Genomic DNA, 20,756 nt, shown 5'->3' with positions numbered 1-20,756 from the left:
ATTTCATGCATCTGTTAAAAAACACAAAATAAAGAGTTAAGAACAAGAGAAAAAAGTAACTTCGAAAGTGTGACAATCAAAATCAGAACTGCCATGAATAATCAGTTTTTTCTATAAATTGTCAGAAAAGATTGGAAAACCTGTTTAGAAGCTATATATTTCACCCAGTCTGTGTTTGACTGTTTATTTTATGACTGTTGGTTCGCACCGGCCTTGTTTTCCTGGTTACAGACTCTGGCTTTGTCACAAATCATGACCAGCTCTTTGAGGCTAAGCAGCTCCTGAGCATTTTGAGCTGATTATTTTGACATCTTATGGCAAGTAGAAGCCTCTTCTCAGCGGGTTGTGCTTAAGCACAGAGAAGAAGCATTCCTTTGTTAAGTATTTGTGTCATACTTAAAGGATTAGAAAGCCTTTAAAAAAGCACAGGCAATAATGTTTGGAGTCACCTACTGAACTGTTTTTCTGCTCGTATTATCCAGGTAATGAACTAGAGATTCATCCTGTGGGGCGGGGTATAAAATGAGCAACTTTTTGAGAATACAGCAAGCAAATACTCCCAGATCACAGTTTGGGCTCTGTTCCAGGAGCTGGCAGGGGTTCATTCTATGGTACAGTATGTGTTACCCACATGATATTTTACCCTCTTTGACAGAATGTACATTTATGCTCCCATATTTCATAGTTTCAGTCGGGGTCATCTTGAATTCCCTCACCTGTATCTCACATTTAAATCTTCACATGTAGGCATGTCTGAGTCGAAACTGGGAAAGGCAGGCTGGGATAAATCACTGCAGACATTTCTACCTCAATGGTTCCCATACATCTCCGATTTAGGATCCTCTGTCTCTATGCTGCTTTGGCATGGAGAGGTTTTTGGTTTCTGTTTAGAGGGAGGAAAGGGGTTGGGGACCTCTGCTGGGCAGGTTGTGTCACTGATTAAAATTAGAGTACCTATAAAGCTATTGATTTGCCCAGTTGTTTCTCTTTAAATGAGTTTTTAAACAGTAAACAATTTTTCCTGACTATTTTATGCTGTGAACTAAAAATAAATTCAGAAAACCGGAATTTAAAAGATTTAAATTTTGCAAATTTGATGGCTTGTACTTCCCAGGAATTGGAATCCGACTGCTAATACATGATGTTCACTGCATTCAAAATTTTCACAGAGCAATATTTTATTTTTCAGGAAAATCTTTTGCAGCCTTTTGTTCACAATGCAAATATGCACTCTGCACACTGACAGGACAACAGCCCCAAAACAGGAGTGAGCACATTAAAAAAAAAAATCATACTCAAATAAAACACGGACTATCTGCATGGCTAATTGCCTTTCTGAATCTTTAAACACACAGTGGGATTCTGATAAAACAGATTTCTTAAGAGATCCTGATTAAGAGCTCTCAAAGTGTCAGGCACATTCTCCTGTTTCAGCTCTGAATGACTGAGAGGAGATGGACATCACTTAAGGATCCCCAGGGGAAGAAATTCCTCCAGGACTTAGTTTTTTTTCCTTGCTGTTACTCACAAATGAGTTCCCAAGCCATTTCCATTAAGAGAACAGGGCCAAGCTTCACAAAATGTATAACCAGCCAAAGGGCAGGGTTCTGTCAGACAAACCTCTGAAGGTGTAATCCAGAGTGTTAAAAGCAGAATGACTGACCTTTCTATTTAGCTATCTGATGTCTATTTTCATCACTTTATTTATATGTACGATTTTAAATAAATGTAGACCCCTGGTGGGGCTTTCTGCCAGATTTTTACACATGAGTACTGGTAGGGTGAGCATCCAGGCTGGCTATAAATCACCAGAGGAGAAATGAGTGACGTGTCTTAAATGTTTACATGCAGCCCCCATTCTCCTGCTCAGGATCTGAGAAGCAGGTTGGCAGTGCAGCATTTTCCCCCCTATGCCTTCACAGAGGTTTTGTTACTGCATCCATACATCACCCTGACATGGGTGCACTCATTGAAATGGCCCGGTTAGACCCTGTCTCAGGATGATGACATATTTGCCATTCCAGTCGGTGAGGTGTGATTACATCTTATCACTCTTATGTCACCGGCATACATTCAACAGCTGAAATAATGTGAGGACATGAGGAAAAAGATTTTGCTTTTTCTCGTTTATTATGTCTGATATTGTTTGATAGATATTTTAATTAGTGGTAAGACGCGGACACTAAGGATTCGACATCGATACTCCATTGACCCTGCATGGGAGTTCCCTCCAACACATCTCCTGCTCCTCCTGGGGGTAATGGAGGGAGGAAGAATGCAGAAGGAGGAAGTAAGTTTCCTCCAGGCAAGATTTGTGGTTGGAGAGACTGGCTGAGAGACGGACAGATGACAATGGCAGGGAGGCCAGGGCCTGAGTGTCGCCCCAGGGAGACCTACACCCTGCTAGGTGTTGGCTCCGGCTGCTACACTAAGTGCACAGAACAGAGACCTTCACAGCGGATTTGGCAAGGTGATCCCTTCACCCACCCCCATCCATCTCCTGCCAGCCCGCTCCCCTTCTCCCTCTTTCCCACTTCACCCCTCTCTGCTCTTCTTCCCTTCGTTGACATCCAACTAGGAGGTGATGAGTTGACACAGAGGGTGAAGAAAGGTCAGGGAGCATTATCTCCACCATTATTACTTTTGGCTGGGGTTTTTTTTTTAAGGGAAAAGCACAAAAAAAAACCAGCTTTTATTTAGACTACTTTTAATATATTTTGCACATGGCTGTGAGTTTTTCCTATTTAATCTTTGTGTTTTGTGTGCATGTTCCTGTGCATAATTTTTCATGCCTCACTTCATGTATGCATGTGGCAACTGATTTTTGAAGCTGACACTGGAATTGTTTCAAAAATCCAATATTCATGTATCATGACATTAACACACAGAGAAGCACTTTTAGATTTTCGAACCAAATTACAGATTTCATGTTAAACAATTAATTTGCCATTGCTATCTGGTGGGCAAACCACTGCAAATGACTTCATACCTATTGCATTTTTTTGTTAAAAATACTAACATTGGCCTAGCTGATCAGTCTGGTATTATATGCAAAAACTGTGCTTTGACATGCTTCGAACAACCTACTTACAGATTAACTTTTTTTGTTTTATTTTTGTTTTGCACGTAGCCACCTCTCTTGATTCTTAACAAAGACTGTATGTTAAAGATGGTGGTTGCAACTGTATATTAAAGATGGCGGTTTCCAATGTCATTTTGCTTTTTGCTTGATAGCTCAGACAGAGCTGAGAATCAGGGAATGAGTGGGTGAAGGAAAAACTCAGGTAGAATGGGAAACAGGTTACATACAGCCAATTGCTTCATGCTGTCTATGCTTTGTCTATGTCAGTTGTTTCACATCGAAATATAAGAGTTTATTTATTTCTGGACAGGCTATAACTTCAAAAAGAATATTAAATTTAGCCCCATTTATCCTTTAGTGGATAAAGGTCATGGCTGTGGTCAGCAGGAGGTCAGTCGGTTATATTGGCTGACAAATTGTTTCATGTACATGCAATCAGCCCTGAGGATTTCTGATCAGTCCAGCGCTCAGACACCATGTCTCCACATCTGACACGGAACATTGTCTCCTGAAGAGAAGCTGCATTGTTTCTTATGCAGGAGTTAGAAATTTAAAAAGCAATATCAAGTTCGACTTTATTCAAAGAACCTCTGTTTTTTAGAAAGACAGACGCGTGATTGCAGCTTTCAAGACTTTGCATCACAAGTTAAAATGCCACAGCAACTCAGCAGACGAGATGTGGAAAACCTGATGAATAATGGAGTGTGAAAGTATTGAATTGCAGCAACATTCCCAAACATAAACTTCATCGACTGAGGCGCTGTGATAATCTGCAGTGTCTTATGTCATGGTTTAAATCTCTGCTCTTGTTGCTCAAGGTGTTGATGTTAAGCTGAATGACTTGACAGATTAAGTTATACTCCTTGTGACAACATCTCAAAGGCTCTTCCCTCCCCCTACAGTTGGTGCTGTAAATTTCAGGCAGGTGTGGCAATGATTGAAGGCCTTATGACAGACCTTTGCAAATCCTTTAATCCATTCATGAAGCACAATAGGGGGCACTTGATGCACTTTATTCTGGTACTTCTCCCCATCTGGCTTCTGTAAAACACACTCAGAGGCTCTGAGAGCCTTGACAGGAGCCGATCACATGCCATTTTGAGTGCTTTGACAGTTCAACATGGATTAAAAAACCCAAATTAAACTATTATTTGGACATAAAAATATAAGAAACAACTTTTTTTCCTGCATGTATTATTTGTTACCTTAAAGCTTACATTGCTTTTGCACATTTTTTTTTGCCTAAACTGCACAGATCCTTTACACAGAAAAGTGTTTCATTCCCAAACCAGGGTAAGAAAATACTGTAAGGCAGGCGAGAATTTATATGTCCTGTCCAAGGGTGCAGACTGCTGGAATCTCTGTAATTTTATGACCATATGGATTGGAGAGCAGCTTGCTATCTGTGACGGAGTGTCAGAATTACAGCTGAGTGTTTATGATCTATGGATTTGTGTCCCACTCCAGTGACTCTTAGGGCTGCTCCTTCACACAGGAGACTTCTAATATCTCACTGAGAAAGAGAATAACCTCAAAAGTGAAAACATGAAGGGAAATGAAAAACTGCTAAGATCCCACATGTTTTCTGCAACATCACAAGCCTATTCCACATATATAATTGAAGTTATTTACTCTTAAATGTGATTTAATACAAAAAGTATAACAATTAAAAACTATTCCCATAATCAATTCCCGGTTATTTTGCTACAAATCTGCATCTATGGTAACAAAGGTGTCAAGGGGTTTGTTTCATTCAGTTGATCTAGTTATTGTATGCTGCCCCCTTGAGCTGTGCTTGAGTACCTCACTATCCTGAAAGGTTTTCCTCCTGTGAAAAATGTGTTATTATGTAGACTTGGTGTATTTTGTTTTAAAAATTCCATGACTTTTGGAAGAGAAGCAATGTGTGCTATATATCCATTAGAATTCAAGTAAAGAAAAGTTTCTTGACAGATACACAGTACCGTGCGAAAGTCTTGAGCCACCGCTCATCTCTTCATATTTTATTTCCAAGGAAACAGACTGTCCTTTAATTTAAAAAATGGTCTTTCTTAAAGTTTTTTGGACTTCTTCTTTGGACACTGACTCCTTTTTAACTCTTTCTTTATTCCAGTCATTGTACTTGACCATTTTCAGAACAATGTGTTTTCGTTTGTTATGTCATTGCCAGTGAATGAATCACGAATCATTCAAGGATAAGAAGGAAAAAATAGACACCATACTCAAGGGATATAAAACATCTTAGCAAAGAACCTTCAAAAGAATCTTCAGATACTTTCTTATTAGCAGCCTGTCACAGATATCAAAGTTTTACAGACATAAAAGAGTATTTTTGCACCAACAAGTTGATTCCCAAAGAACTATTAGCCAAAAACTTAACATATCCTGTCATGGTGTGCAGTGTGTCCTTAACAAATTGAGGAAACTGGACATATGGAGGTAAAAACCTACCTACAGTAGATGAACAGTATCTGAAAGTCCTGCCATGTCCTTTAATGAAAAAAAAAACATGCCCTCTGAGATTGACTGACTGTTGTTGATGTTAACTGTTTCATTCTGTGTCTGGGTCAAATGGCTCCAATTCAACTGAACCTTGTGTTGTGTCAGTAGGTTAAATGTATCCATCCTCCCTTGAACCAGTGATCGCACCTGCCAGTCAAGACCACATTAATCAACCATAGTGTCAAGCGGCATGGGGCAGAGAAAGTGCTCAGCCCTGCATCCATCCATCACTCTGGCTGTAACATGTCAACAATTTGCATCTTGTAGGTATAGATACAAATACCGTACAGACAGAATGGCCAGTCAGATTCTACACAGAGTGACTAAATCAATTTGTCTCCATCGCTGGTTGGGCGAGACTGAGCCAAAAACCCTTTCTGTCTTTTCCCCCTTTTCTCTGTCTGTGCAGGTAAAGTGGAGAATTGGCTTCAGGTGATTTGGGGAAGATCTTATCTTCTGTTAACAGAGGAATGACACCATAATGGAGCAGCAGGGGTGCAATTACCTTTCAGCCCTCCTCCTCCTCCTTCTTCTCTTTTTCCCGCCACCTTCACCTCAGCCTTCTCTGACAAATTAAGATTAATGATGGAGATAAGTAAGAAACCAGCTTGCCTTCCAATATCACACAGTCGAGTTGAGTGTGAGAACACCTTATGATCACAGCAAGACAGACTCAAAGCCATGCGCATCGATTAAAATGTCTTAAAATCAAACTTATGTCCAAATTCATAAAAAAAACAACTTTGAAATCACATATAGAGCTGCTTTTCTGTGTCGACAGAACTAATTCATAAAATACAGTTTATTAAAAAAACCAAACAATTAATTTTAGTTAATTAAACAACAAACATTATGTGTAGAAAACTGCTTTATAAAAAGTCACAAAAATGTCAACTTAAAGTATAGAAAAAGAAGTGTTTCATATATATATATACAACTTTAAGTTTTTAAGTAACATGTGTGTGTTGTAAAATATGTCATGCAGTATTAAAGGCGTTGCTACGATATCGTATCAGTTGACAGCACCACCAGTGCTATAAAAGTTCATTACATCATAGAGAAATGCAACAGGGAGGCACAACTTGATAGGCACACCTACCTTACTGCCACAGTGGAGGGAAAAAAGTCACGCCACTGTAATCACCACATTAAATAATCGAGTCTTGGCGCATGACTCTATTTTTCGGGTTGATAAGCTTTATTATTTTGTTTGTACCACTTGGTTCTTGGCATGTTTTTCTTTCTTTCTTTCTTCTTCTTCTTCTTCTTCTCATTATTATTATTATTATTATTATTATTTGGTATTTTGGGGTGGTGGTTCGGGAGGTAGAGCAGGTCATGAGCTAATCGGAAGATTGGTGGTTTGAATGTGTGTGAACGTTTAATCTTCGATGTAGAAAAAAATACTTGTACAAAATAATGTGTGAATATGACATGTTGTATAAAGCTATTTGAGTTCTTCACTAGAGTAGAAAGTTTTACACTCCTACATGTATTCACCATACCGCTCACTTGCCAGCAATATGTTCCTAAAAGTGGAAGGTGACCAGGCCTTCCCCCGTTCTACCATGGCCTACCACCGTTTACTCGACATGGCTGAATGTGTGACCCCACTTCCCCGCAGCTGGAGGTGTCTGTTTCACAGTCCTCTGTAATTCAGGACCTTAGTGGATAATGTTTCACAGGTACAAAAGTTTCTGCTTTAATCCTATCACACAGAGTGAGTGGTCAGGGCTTAGGGCTTCTGCCTAATCCCAGGTTTATCCATTCTGGTCAGCTCTGAGACCGAGAGTATGCAGAGAGGAAGAGATTACCGCCCATCACTGGTTTTATTCACTCAGTGTTTGCACAGCAAACGGCAAGAAGAATCCGTTATTAGCAGCTATTCCACACCTCAGTGCACAAAGAGGAAGAGCAGTAATAGTTACAGTTAAACATCTCTCCTCTGGCTGCTGTTAAACCAGCTGATGTTCAGAACTGAGGAATTCTACTGTGTATCAACTTGAAATGACTGAAAGTGAAAGTGTGATTGAAGCTGTATATATATATTTGCTAACTGTAAATAAATAAATAAATGATCATTTTAGAGATCAAGACAGGTTTATTGCATTCTGTCAGAGTTAAAGTAAAACATAAACTAAAAGGGTGTCTAATGACTGGCAAATCCGTGCTTTCTTGTGAAGGGCTTGTCATCTTCACAGCAGGCGGTTTTGTGCTGAAACATGCTTTGACGTGGCTTCCTCTGGAGAACACAACCTGTCGCAACTTCACACTGTGTCCTTGTCACAGCTGCAGGTTTAAGTCAGTCTACGTCACTCTGCAAGAAGGATATTTGGCAGGAGCTATTTGGTGGCATGTTATAAAACACAAGCTACAATTTGAAAGGTAATGACTGTTTTATGGTCAGTTTTCTTGCTCTACTAACAGAATTTCTGCCAGGCCTGATACGTCTCTGAATCACTGCAGAAAGCATGCAAATGCACGAAATTTAATACATATTCACGCTGACGACAACAAAGCAAATTGCTGCATCCTTCCACAGGTCCCTTGAAGTGTGAGACTTTAAGGAAGAGTGGTTCTTTTGAAGGCAGGTAGAAGGCGTTGCAGGGCTGAGAGGTGCTGCAAAGGGCATGTCCAAACAGACTTTAGGCCCTGAGTGATGGGACAGGGGAAACGGTAACAGGACACCTCACCCTTGCTCTCATGTCAACACAGCCATGTGAATCACAGCTGTGAGAATGCCCGAAGATCCAGGACACAATAGGCGCCAAGTCACAGCAAGATCTATCTGTGATCTATGTTTTTACAAAATCTGCAAGCTTTGTAACCATCAATACGTTTGTCAGCATCGGCTGCGATTTTTCCAGCCCTTTGAAATGTTTTAAACAGTTGAGTAATAAATCTTTATCTCTCATCAGGGGTTTCTGTAGTAGGTCTCACGTGGAAAAGGATACAGTTAGGATGCAATGCATCACTGGAGTTTAAAGGGCTCAGCTTAAGCACCGCTTCACTGATGAGCCATGAATTGATGAAGCTAAGAAAAGTAATCCATATGGCTTCTGTAGTAATTCAGAAGGTAAGTAGCTGTGTAGTTACCTGCTGGCAAAGCACATTTACTGGAAAGTAGAATAAATAATTATGTGTGGTGTAAATATATATTCACACTGACTCCAAGTGGAAACAGTAGTTAGATAAATGCAGTTGGTTGAAACAGGGAGAACCAAAGCTAATATAGAAACTGACTGAAGAAATAAGTATCACAGAACACATGCTGCTTTTCAGTTATCAAGTTTATTGGCAGGTCTGTGGACCAGAACCAATAAAATGTTGGGTACCAGTGGTCTATTCCATGTTGGGTATACTGGGTGTGCCTTAATTCTCCCTTCTAAAGATAAATTCGAGCCTTCAAATGATTGTGCCAGTAATACATAATAGCAAATGAAAGACTTTAACTGAAAACAAATCCCTTTTCTTTTATTCGTGGTTGAAACTGTTGACTTGTTGGCATCTCTTTGCAATTACAGAATTTCAGAGATAGAGGGCAGCAGACATCAGTAAAAACCCTGCTCAGTGGGTTCATCCATTTTTTTGACTCGCTCTTTAGATTTTTCCAATAAATGTAATCATTTTGCTTGTTCGTAGTGAATCTGTAATGCAGTACCGCAGTAAATGTATAACATTAAATTGCAAAAATTCATTTTTTCAAATAAAACCAACCCAATCTCATCACTTTATTCATGTTTTCTAATGTTTTATTTTGCAAGCTGATGTTAATGGACACAGAACACAGTAAAGTCATTGAGGTTTTGTCTGCCTGACGATCTGTAAAGCATGTTTTGTGATGATTATATTACCATAATGTTTTTTTAAAGAAAGAACAAACTAAATTGATAAATTTAATCCAAAAAGATTACACAAAATTAAAAAACAAACAAACAGAATAAATAGTTATTTTTTAAGAATGGAATTTCATGTCAAAAACATGAATGAAAAGAAATTCACATGGTAATATTTTTACTGTATCAGCAAACACTTTGCACTGTCATACCTTGATATCAAATTTGATCAAAATGCTGAAATTACACAACTGTTGCTCATAACGAGATAACAGGAAAACGCGACATTTAAGTGTAAGGTACTTGATCCGACCAGACTATTCCTGATATAGTAAGACTAAATATTATAAATCTATTATACAATGAACAAGCCTTTACCGTGTATCCAGACCTTACTGTGTATAACCACAGTCGGTTATCTTTCATTACAGTAGGTTTCTTGAGAAAGTCTTTAATATATCAGTGCTATTGACAACTCCATGGTCTCCGTTGCACTAATACATTGTTAAGTCCACAGGTGCATCCTCTGTAGGCTTCTGCTGCTCTTTTTTGCGTGTGTAGGCTGCATGTTCGTATGTGTAGATCAAGGCGATGGCAATGAGAGAGAGCACTGTGTAAGGGATGACCAGGTAATATCCTACCTGCATCACTGAAACCTTTCCCTTGAGGTCTACTGGAAATCCCTCAGTATACTTTTCTACAAAGGTTTCTGCCATATTGGTCGCACTGATGTTCACCGCAAACAGGATGAGGACTATCACAGACAAGCATGCTGCAGGAGAATAAGTAGCATTAGAAATATCACAAACAAAAGAATAGAACAAAAATCACACCTTATTTTTTCATGGAAATGCCCCAGCACTTCCGCTTGTGCAACTGCAACATGCTTACTTCTATAACATATCAGTCACTTACCGCTGAGAGAGCTGCAGATGTAGACTCCAACAGGCCCCATGTAGGTTTCATAAGGATTGCTGACACTGTTGTAGAGAGAGATGAGGATGCTGCATGCCGAAAATAGCAGACAGAGGGCAAGAAGGCACAAAACCAGACCCTGTAGGACCACTGGAGCAACTTCTCTTCCTGCCAATGTAGGAATCACTAAACACAGAAACACAGGTCATTATGGTCCTACATTTAATGCTGTACTGAACTTCCATGTTTATTGAGTACAAGAGGCTGGTAAAACTGCCTGAGCAGTTTCATAGGCTCTAATTCTCCTTCACGATGGAAGTTTTGATAGTATTTGTCTTTATTTTGAGATATCTGTCTGGGACTTCTAATCATAACAACTTGTGTCAGAAAGAAAAACTGTTGACAGTGTGTTCTTTTCATTATGCACACTAAAGTGACACAGATTCTAGAGTAAGACCAGAAGCTGGTGGTCAAAATTAATCAAATTAAATTAAATTTTCCCCATTGCTTGAAGGTAGGATGTGTCAGCGACTGAAATTTATTAAACTAAAATAAAAACAGCCAACATTGTGGAGATATATGAGAGAACCTCGTTGTTTGAGTCTGTTTCTAGTTGGTTGAACGGGGCTTTTGAAAATTACCTTGAAATTTATCTGTAGCTCCAAACAGGGGGCAGGAGGCTCTCTGTAATATTCCATCAAAAAGGGTCAAGGTGATCTCAGCAGATCCATTGTAGAACTCAGAATCCTTTTGTGCGCACTCCATGGTTGTCTTAACCCACTTCGTTGACATGCCATATCCAATCAGCCCAACAGATATAGATGTAGCCAAAGCACTGGATATGAAATGCAGAGTCTTCTTTGTGGAAGGCATTATCACTGTATTCCAGTTACACTAGTTAAACACGAATCCCAGAGTTTCTTCTCTAAAGCTCTGGTGAAGCCTCAGAATGAGATCAAGGTCCTCTGAGCCTCTAAAGATTCTCTAAGTGATTCTCATTTACCTTCCTTGTTGAAGGGGAATATAGATAGCTGGTCATAAAATGTCATGTTTATGGCTGCGACCTTTGGTTTGAAGGGAAACATGGAGCTGGTTGTCATAGTAGAGACACCTGTTTCACCAACAATAATACCGGTGCCATGCCATTGTCATGTAAAAAAAAAAAAAGAAGAAGAAATATACAGTTTATTTGTTTTTTAAATAAATTATTGTAAAGTGCAGATGATGAATCTGAAGATCTGAGCCAAACAAAACCCAGCAACTTCAAAACATGTAAAAGAAATATGTAAAATCTTTCAAGGATTCTTGATCCTGTAATTCAGGAACTTCACACACCTTCTGCTGGACTTATTTAAAAAAAAAAAAAACGTTTGCAGCCTTTGGTTTCAAAGTCCTTTCCTTGATATTGCAGGGCAATAAAACTTATTGCAGATGAATTATTTATCTAGCATGAAAAAGAAAATTACTGGAAGAGGGCTGTCACTTAATAACACGCATACGTCATCAATAAAGCACTAAAGCTATCACGGGAGTGTCACTGAGATTATAAATCACATTTACACTATAAAAATGTCAAAATTAAAGAGAATCGGATTAGCGTGTTTCACTGTGGATCACATTTCACAGTTTTTTGCTGCTTTCTGAGAATAGACAGGAAGAGTGTTCAGCTTTTCCAGTATGGCTGGAGTTATAAACCTCAGGGATACATGCCTGCTGATAAGGACAGATAAGCAGCTACAATGATCGAGAGAATCATTTTTTTTCCATTCCCCTAAACCATGACGTATTCAATTCTTTGAACGTGTATTTGCTCATATTAACAAAAGACTCTTGTGTCGGTCTATCACCCCTTGTTACAGTTCAAAAAATTGATACATAATTCATTCACTTCATTTAAATTACAAATCCCCTTCGTTTCATCTCTAGTATTAACTGTAAAATGTAATCCTATTAAGTTAAAGCACACCTTCAGAAGGAACCACACGAGTTTGTAACAAACAAACAAACAAAAAAAGTGAATCTGTAATGCAGAAGTCCTGCACACACGTTGTAATAAAGTTTGTGGCCAGACTGCGGCTCCCTCTCTTCGCCAAAAACAGAGAGGATCCGTGCGGTTGCTGACAGCCGGTTCTGTTATATTGGAGTAAACACAAACTCCTCCCTCCCGGTGACAGGCGGCAACACTGAAGCGTCGCCTCGGCTTTTCCAAGACAATCTGCGCTCAGGACTGAATATTAAAGCCATCCAAGGTAAGTGATAAGATTCCTTTATGGCATTGCATCGTCTTTTTTGCACCCGGACACTTGTATATCGAGGAGGTGGGGGAAACGTCCAAATTTTCAGTCATTTTACCAGTCACGTCAAACGCCGTGTTACCTGTCCGTTACGCACAGCAGCGCGTGGAATTTTCACATTTAGCGTCCATTTCAGGTGCGCATTCAGCTTTAACGTTGCAGTGAATGAATTACTCGTAAAAGTCACCATGTTTATCGTGTGCTTAAATGCTCTGAGCTCTCCTTTTGACAACCTGCAGCGACTTCTGTCAACCCGGTGCGTCAGTGAATATGGGTTAATGGATCAAGCGTTTGGAGTTTTATCCCGATCCCCTGTCTTGGTGTTTTTTCTCCCCCTTCTTCCTTGTTTAACCATCATGTTTTTATTTAGAAACCATAACAATAAAAATGATAATTCTTGTCTTCATACTTGCTAGCTGACTCTTACGTGGGCTGCAGTTGTGCCAGTTTCAACATGTCGGTGACCACAGCTGCATTACTACTTCAGATATCATGAATGGTCTCCTTAGACTTGCAGTCATAGGAGGACCCAGGTTTTTGAGTCAGGTTAAAATTTGACGCAAGTTTAATGTTATTTGGTTGCTGAATGCTCTGTTGGCTCCAAAGCATTTGAACATTGGATTTAATGTAATAATCACCAGAAATGACATTAATCCCCAAAGGGAAGAACTATCCCCTGGGAGGTTAGAGGTCAGGGCCAGCAAGAAATCAGCATCCCTGGAGCAGATTGCTTGTGGCAGTTTGCCAGTTCAATGCAAGGGGGGAGATGCTGTGCTGTATTTGGCATTTGTTTCTTATCAGACCATGGAAATTAGAAATTAAATGAACCAAGACACAATTGGGTTTGTGCTCCTCTGGCCTTCAACAGGAGCGGTCACTTTGACATCCTGTACTGATGAATGGACTACAGTTTAAACACCACGCAGAAACAGATTTGTAATCTTGCACTGAAATTAATTCTACATGCTTTTCCTGTCACATTTTTCATTTCTTGCTTGGCCCACAGTGGACCAAGCTGCCACTGTACTGTCACTACACACTATTTTGGGCCATAACATTAGCCAAGTTTATAGAGGTGCTGTTACTTGTATTAAGTCTGTTAGTCATCCTGACACAGCCAGGTTCTACAGCCTGAGTAGAGCCGCCTCCAGAATGAACTTGGATTAGTTTCGAAAATAAGAAATGTCTGTAATATCTGGTTCATTACAACATAAAGGAGCTTAAGGATCTTGCCAGACAAACCTGATTACTCTGTCAAGCAAAGGTTAGTTCTTTGAGGACCTACCAAGATTTTCTTGCTCCTAGACTATGAAAGACAAATCAATTACATGTTCTCTAGAAACCAGAGAAAAATTCTTAGAGGGAAGGTATTATGCTCGATTCTTGCACTCTGTGGGATTACTCTGTATTCACTTTATATAAGGCCTTGGTACAAACCCTTAGGTCATACGCTGTCTGAAACAAGACATTTTTAACTTTCATCCTCTTCCTTTTAAGCCAGCTTTTTTCCTGATTGGTTGCCCTTTGCAAACAGAAGGTTTGATCTGTTAGTGGCCAGGACTTCTGCTCCCAGCAGGAGCTTTGTGACTGGGATGACAGAAACAGATTGTCTAGAGCAGTCTGAGGCCGAGGGTTTTTATTCTTCGTGATAAACTGTACATACTGACAGCTTTTTAATATTAATATCTTCTATATGTATGACAGAAATAGGAAAACGCATAAAGGGTCTCTGTTAAATTTGAAAAATAAACTGTAATGTGTCTGCATTTCTTCATTTTCTATTTATTTTGTAACACACCTTGGATTATTCTACTGAAGCATTTAGTTCAATATTAATGCAGCTGCCATGCAACATGTTCTCCTTAATGCTCATTTATCTTCTCTTTTGTCTCTTATGTAGACAGTCTGTGTCTGAATTTCATTTCAATTATACAGCATAGACCCAAGGAAGATTCTGACACTGCTCTGGCAGAAGCTAATGAGGATGCAATGAAATAAACAAATAGTTTGTGCTCGCCAAGACAAATGAGTCTGTGTTAGGCCGCGGGAAGAAATAACATTTGACTGCTGAGTGCTGCTGGCAGATTGATTTGGCTTTCATCTTCTTGCTATTCATATTTGACTCGAGCGAAACGCTATTCGTTGAGGGTAATTTGTACTTGCTCTGTTGAAGGATACCGGATGTAAGTTAATCTCTGGCATAATCAAAAGACCCTGTCCGTGTTATGTTCTGTACCTCCTTCTTTGTTATATGTCGAGAAATAAGTGTGAGAGCGCGTATATGTTGTTTGTAATAGCGCCTTGGTATCGTAATAAAGTGGTGCAACTACTTAACAGTTACTAGCTGCAGCAGTTATTGCCAGCTTACATTTAATTGGTGTTTTTATCACGGCCAAGATGTTCTTTTCTAGTTCTGCTCTGCTATAGATAGAACTGAAAACATGGTATGTTGGAATGTGGTGAATGTAAGTGCCTTTTAGCGTGGGTGTGCTGCGCGAAATGAACAGATGTGATGATTAATGAAATCCAAAGTGAGGTGGGCAGGAGTATGATGTCCATACCTGGAGTTTCTAACAGCTTGCTGGATATAAACCTTAAATTGCCAGCCCTGGAACTAATCCCTACAGATCCCCGCCAAACTCCCCCCCACTCAACTATCTGCCACTTCTCTCTTAAGTTCTGGAAATGCTTAACTTTGAGCTGCCACGCGAGACTACACATCATGTTGTGCTCTCTCCTAGACTGCAAATACATTAACTGCACTCTGCTTGGAGTTTTTTTTTTTCAAGCACACGTTTTTTCACGCTCTTTTCAAATAGGCGGAGAAGGAACTAATTGGTATAAAGTTGAAACATTTAGGGATGAGTCTGGTCTGACCCAGAACTCGTCAGATATTTGCCAGCGGAAATGATCATAGCCTTGAAAAAGGGCTAATGAATTAGGCATGGGAATTGTCACAGTAAGATCTTCCTTTTGATGCAGATAGTATTTGTATCCAACCTGCTATTTTTTCTGCTTTCCTTGGTGGAAGTTTGCTGAAGCCCATTAAGCTGCAGCATGTTGCAACCGTAGGCTTGTTTGTGCTTGCGGCGAATGTTGCAGAAATCAAACCCTGCAGCCTTCCTTCTAGATGTTGGCTTCGTCCTTAAAATACTAAATAATGAGGAAACATCTTTAGTCATGCAGTGAGAGAAGATGGAAAATTAACCCTTGCTTTTAACCCTTCTATTCTATTTTACCTCCAAATACATAAATGAAAAGTAATGGGGAGGATTAACTGTATAGCTCTTCTGTTTTTAGATGTGAGCTAAACAGACAGTTAAAACAAACTGTAACTGAAAGCACTGACATAACAGTCAAACTAAAAAAGCAGAAACAGCATGTTAGTGGTGTGTTGCTTCCTGCTGTAGGGCTTTGGTAGGATACAGACAGGCCTGTAGCCTCACAGTGAGGTGGGACTTAAATAACACACAAAGGGTTTTCCATGGAAGGAGGCCTTGTTACATGGATTAAACATGTGGCTGCCGCAAGGGCAGACTACAGCTGTGCAAACTGGTACCTGCACTTGTATCTTTCTGAATCACAACAGTCCTCACCATCTGATCTGTTACACCCCAGACCAGCACAGCTGCAAGGAAACGAAGAGACTCAACATCTTTTTTTTAATAAGTGATAAACATTTAATCGGGTTAACATTCAGGGTTGTCACTCCTTTTTTTTGTAATAACCTAACTTGGCATGTAGTTCAGGGTACATCCTTGCTAACATTTGTTTTTAAAGTGTGTAACTTTCAGTACATTTTGGCCCAGTATACACACCACTACTGTGTTTTAGGCATCCTTAAAAAAGAGCGACTTGTCAGAAATGCTGCTGGCCCACGTTTAGTCTGAAAAGTTAAAGATTGTTTTTGTCTGGCAGAAATGCAGACTTTTTGTAAACAGTGACGCAGACAGCCACGTCCACTTCCTGATTGGTCTGCTTTTTGTTTTTGTTTTTCAATTTTTGTGTGTACTACTTTCCCTGGCAATGGATTTCTACTAAAGAAATCTTGTTTTGCTATTGTTGTCTTTTCTCTGTAATCATACACTATATGAGCAAAAGTACTGGGTATCACACAGCAAAGCCCAGTACACTACACATTATGTATCATATCTCCAGGACCTAGTCCGTCATGGCATGGCGACATGTCGTCTCCATCTGCTGGGCAGCCTGAGGTCTTTTGGGTTCTCTAGACATTATTGAGGACCTGTTACGACACAATGACGGCTTCTGAAATCTTGTTGTCTATTGGGGAGCTGATAGCATAGAGAAGGACAGGAAAATAGCCTTGTAAATAGGGCCAGCTCTGTCCTGGTTATTCCTTCTAGACTATATAGAGGATGTGGGTGAGAGGAGGATGTTAGCCAAGCTGATGTCCATTACAGACAACACCCTTCACGCCTTGCATGAGACGAGGCCCTGAGCAGCTCCTTCACTTGTAGACTGCTATAGCCACTTTGTAGGACAGCGCTTTCGTAGGTCCTTCATCCTGACAGCAGTCAGACTGTGCAACACCCACATAGGACAAATAGAAGCTAAAAAATACATTTGTATCCATTATCACTTCCACTGCAATGTGCAAGTAAAAAGAAGATATTTTTAGTGTATTTTGTTTTAAATAGTAACCATTTGTACATAGTATGGTACACTAGTCTGCTTAATTATTCTTTCTATTTTTATGTTTTTAATATATCTCTAATTGATTTTTTTCTTCCTGACCCTAGTGCTGCTGTAATCATTGAACTGCCCCCAGTGCAGAATTAACAAAGTCCATATATACCATGTAAACCCATGCCATGAAGCTCCCAGCACACAGTTGTTCTCCTGATGTTAATACCAGACGAGGTTTGGAGCTCAGTTATTGAGTTAGCAGAGTGTTGGAGCGTTTTACATACAATGTGCCTCAGCACTCAGCAAACCCGCTCTGACTTACATGGTCTGGCACTTTATGGCTGACTTGTTGCATCGACGGCATCCTGTTACAGTACCACACTCAAATTCTTTGAATTCTTTAAAATGACACGTTCTTTCACAATTGTTTGCATAGGCAGACTGCATGGCTAGGGTCTTGATTTTATACACATGCGGCAATTAGACAGAAAACACTTGAATTCAAAGATTACCCCAATACTTTTGTTCATATAGTGTATCTGTGAGTAACCAGCACTTCTTCTTTTTTTTTTTGTCTTCGCACTTGCAAATGCATTCACAGCATATGTGAATGGTCAGTGTGTTAAACATTTAGTGCAGAAAAAAAGAAAAAATGCTGTAATTTTAGTTTGACTTAATTTCAGGGTATCATCCTAAAAGTAAAATGTATTAGTGCTCTAAGTCGCTTGTGTCTCTTCTTGCTGCATGACTCCTTGTTGTTTTTGTGGCTGAAGATAGTTCTTTATGACTCCGACTTGGATGTTGTTGCCATGCTCAAGAATGAATTTTGTGGCTGATCAGATGCTTCAGTGGGATAGATAAGAATCTAAGTATTTTAGCGTCCCTGTAAGGCCAAATTGAAGTTGGGAAAATTTGCTTTTGTTTACTGTCAGCTGTGTTAAAGAGTCAGCTGGATAGTTGAAGCATTGAAACAGCTGGATAGAGATCAAAGTTGCCTCTTTTCAGATGCTTCGGAGCTCACTCACCTCTGTTCAAAGGAGGCATTGTAAGTTGGCCCTGTGAAAAAACAGTGGAGCTGAACACATGAGACACAAAAGAGGAGACTTTAAAATTATATTATTTAGGCCCTCCCCTTGAAAAAAACAAAATCACTAAAAGAGCTGCTTTCTGTCTCATTTAGCACCTCAATTATGTGTACCTACAATGATTATTCACTGGCATGATGATAATGATAACTGATTAATCATGTGAGTCATTTTCAAGCAAAACTGTTTAGCCTGCTAATTTAACAGGGTTTTGTGATGGCTTTGTGCTCTTAGAAACAGTAGTGGAAAAATTCAAGGACAGGAAACACATCTTAGCAGTTAGTATGAAATAATGTCTACTTGTGATGGTGTATCACAGGTTACATCCTGAGCATGGCCCTGGATTGTAAGCATCAGTAAGGAAGCTTTTTACCTCAAAGACAGAATCTGAGGAGAAACTAAAACTGAGTTTGTGCAAAAAAAATTATTATGTAACCATTTCATGATCCTTACTATTCATTTTACGATACAGACCGCTAGGTTCGGCCCACCTGGTTTGAATAAGAGAATATAGCCCAGGGACATACAGAATTATGTCACTCCACAAGTAGTAATGCGGGTGTTACCTACCCCAGGCAACACATAGTTTTTTAGTTGTGTTTATGGAAGGTGATACATAAGAGCTTTACAAAGTAGACCACAACACTTTTAGATGACAAGGTTTTTGGACAATAGTATACACATATTTCTGTAACCTTTTAAGTGTCTTTATGCTGGTGCTGGCTTGTGTTTTGCAGGAAGAGGCAGCAGATGGACAAAATGTATTTTTTAATAATCACAAGGCTCAGCTGCCCAGTTTCTTAAGATATGATTCCAACATAAAAATTAAGCATTTTTAGCTGAAAAATGGCAACCTAAATTGGTGACCTGCTCAGTGCAGGTAGGGTGGAGCCTAGAAGAGATTAACTCCCTGCACACTGTGGCGTGATTTAGCTGAAGGGAAAGCAAACATATACCGCTCTTGGCTTAAAACATGTTCAGTCCATTTTACTTTATCCGAATGGATGACTTGGAAAAACAAATATTAGATTTTCGATGGAAAACAAAGGGCAGCGTAGAGGCTGGGTTCACATTGGCAGCTAAGAAGAAAAAAGACTCGGCTTTTGAGGATATGTTTCCAGGCTCGTTTGTTTATTCTTAGCGTGATTCAAGATGCAGTCGTCTTGGGTCCACAGATGTTACACCTACACATTCCATTATAGCTCGATGTTTATGATAATGTGCAATGTCTCCAGAGTTAAAAAAAAAGAAAAAGAATAACGCAAAACTGAACCTTCCCCCTGTCCGTGTGTGGAGATTAGTGATGTTTCTAAATAGTATCTGGAATTACCTTCTTTTTAAAATTTCAACCTGTACTGAACTTCCATATTCTTGCTTAGATGCATTTTAAGTGGCTTTTAATTGAGTCTAAAAGTGGCTGCGTCGCATGTGATGATAGCGCATATAGAAAGCATGATTAACTTATCTCATTTCTTCTGCAGCACAATTTACAAAGGGCTCACACGATCTTGTGACTTATGTTATCAGTCCTGTGTAATGTCAGGTAGGTTTATTCTCTTCAATATGTCAGCATGTGCAGTAGCCTTTCTTTTGCATCACCATAAACTGCTCAGTTGCAGTGGCTCTTGTCTTTACTAAAACATTAATGCCGGGTTCTACTCTTTCAGCTAACATCAAGTGCAGTTAGTTTACTAGTTGTTGCATGTTGTAGAGTTTATCTAGTGTAAAGCATTTGGGAGCTGATCGTATGGCGATAACATGAAAGCTGGGTGTAACTGGTGCGAGAGAAAGAGTGAGTGATGGTGAGAATAAGGAAATAATGGTTTGGCTGTGTCACTACAGAGGGTGTCGACATGGAGGAATACAGTGCTTAATGAATAATGGATGCTTACTAAAGAAGCTCATTTCCTATTCATTCTTTCAAGGCTGCTGCACAGGGAGTTGTTTGTGATCATTATGTCAGTCCTTCAATATTTTCATTGTGTGTTTTCAGAAATATGATGCAGTTTGACGGCACTGGAATAACACCAGCAAACAATTTCACGCAAATACAATGGGGTTATTTAAAAGGATGGCTTATTTTCTTTGATCGCTTCAAAACAACTACAGAACTACTATTTTAACACACAAGTACTTTTTTATTAGCTGACTATGTGAAGAAAAAGTCACGCTGTTATTTTATTCTTTCAGAGTCACAGCCTTTCCTGGGTTTCTTTTTAACATTGGTATGCTGAGACTTGTAAAAATTGCAAATGTGCTGATCATCACAAAGGCCTCCAGTGACAGAGCATTAATTCAATATCTGGGTTGTCAGTTTTTGTGTCGAGCTGAAAAGATGTGGAGTGTAGAACAAGGCTGGATCTCTTTCATTAAAAGTACCTTTTAACTTTTG

General features: G+C 39.5%; 2 protein-coding genes across 2 annotated transcripts in view; one reads left to right on the top strand and one right to left on the bottom strand.

Moving 5' to 3' along the window:
• Positions 1-9,914: 9,914 nt before the first annotated feature.
• LOC134633729 (clarin-3) lies at positions 9,915-11,208 on the bottom strand. The gene is made up of 3 exons (XM_063482723.1): positions 10,977-11,208; positions 10,336-10,521; positions 9,915-10,192 (listed from the first exon to the last, which is right to left on the bottom strand). The coding sequence occupies exons 1-3, from the start codon at positions 11,206-11,208 to the stop codon at positions 9,915-9,917; spliced, it is 696 nt and encodes a 231-aa protein (XP_063338793.1).
• Positions 11,209-12,491: 1,283 nt separating this feature from the next.
• The window catches only part of ptprea (protein tyrosine phosphatase receptor type Ea), a 58,592-nt gene continuing 50,327 nt past the window's right edge, over positions 12,492-20,756 (top strand). The window contains exon 1 of the mRNA XM_063482821.1: positions 12,492-12,584. The gene's annotated coding sequence lies outside the window, so the exon portion shown is untranslated. The remainder of the gene's footprint in view (positions 12,585-20,756) is intronic.

The sequence above is a fragment of the Pelmatolapia mariae genome, linkage group LG8, assembly GCF_036321145.2.
Source record: "Pelmatolapia mariae isolate MD_Pm_ZW linkage group LG8, Pm_UMD_F_2, whole genome shotgun sequence".
Classification (NCBI taxonomy): domain Eukaryota; kingdom Metazoa; phylum Chordata; class Actinopteri; order Cichliformes; family Cichlidae; genus Pelmatolapia; species Pelmatolapia mariae.
This window is presented reverse-complemented; position numbering and strand designations above follow the sequence as displayed.

Bases quoted from the DNA above. Each gene is read 5' to 3' on its own strand.
- LOC134633729 (XM_063482723.1), bottom strand. From the start codon at position 11,208: ATGCCTTCCACAAAGAAGACTCTGCATTTCATATCCAGTGCTTTGGCT. The intron at 10,522-10,976 runs GTAATTTTCAAA...TTCTGTGTTTAG, and splicing joins AGCTACAGATAAATTTCAAG to TGATTCCTACATTGGCAGGA. The intron at 10,193-10,335 runs GTAAGTGACTGA...ATTCTCCTGCAG, and splicing joins CATCTGCAGCTCTCTCAGCG to CATGCTTGTCTGTGATAGTC.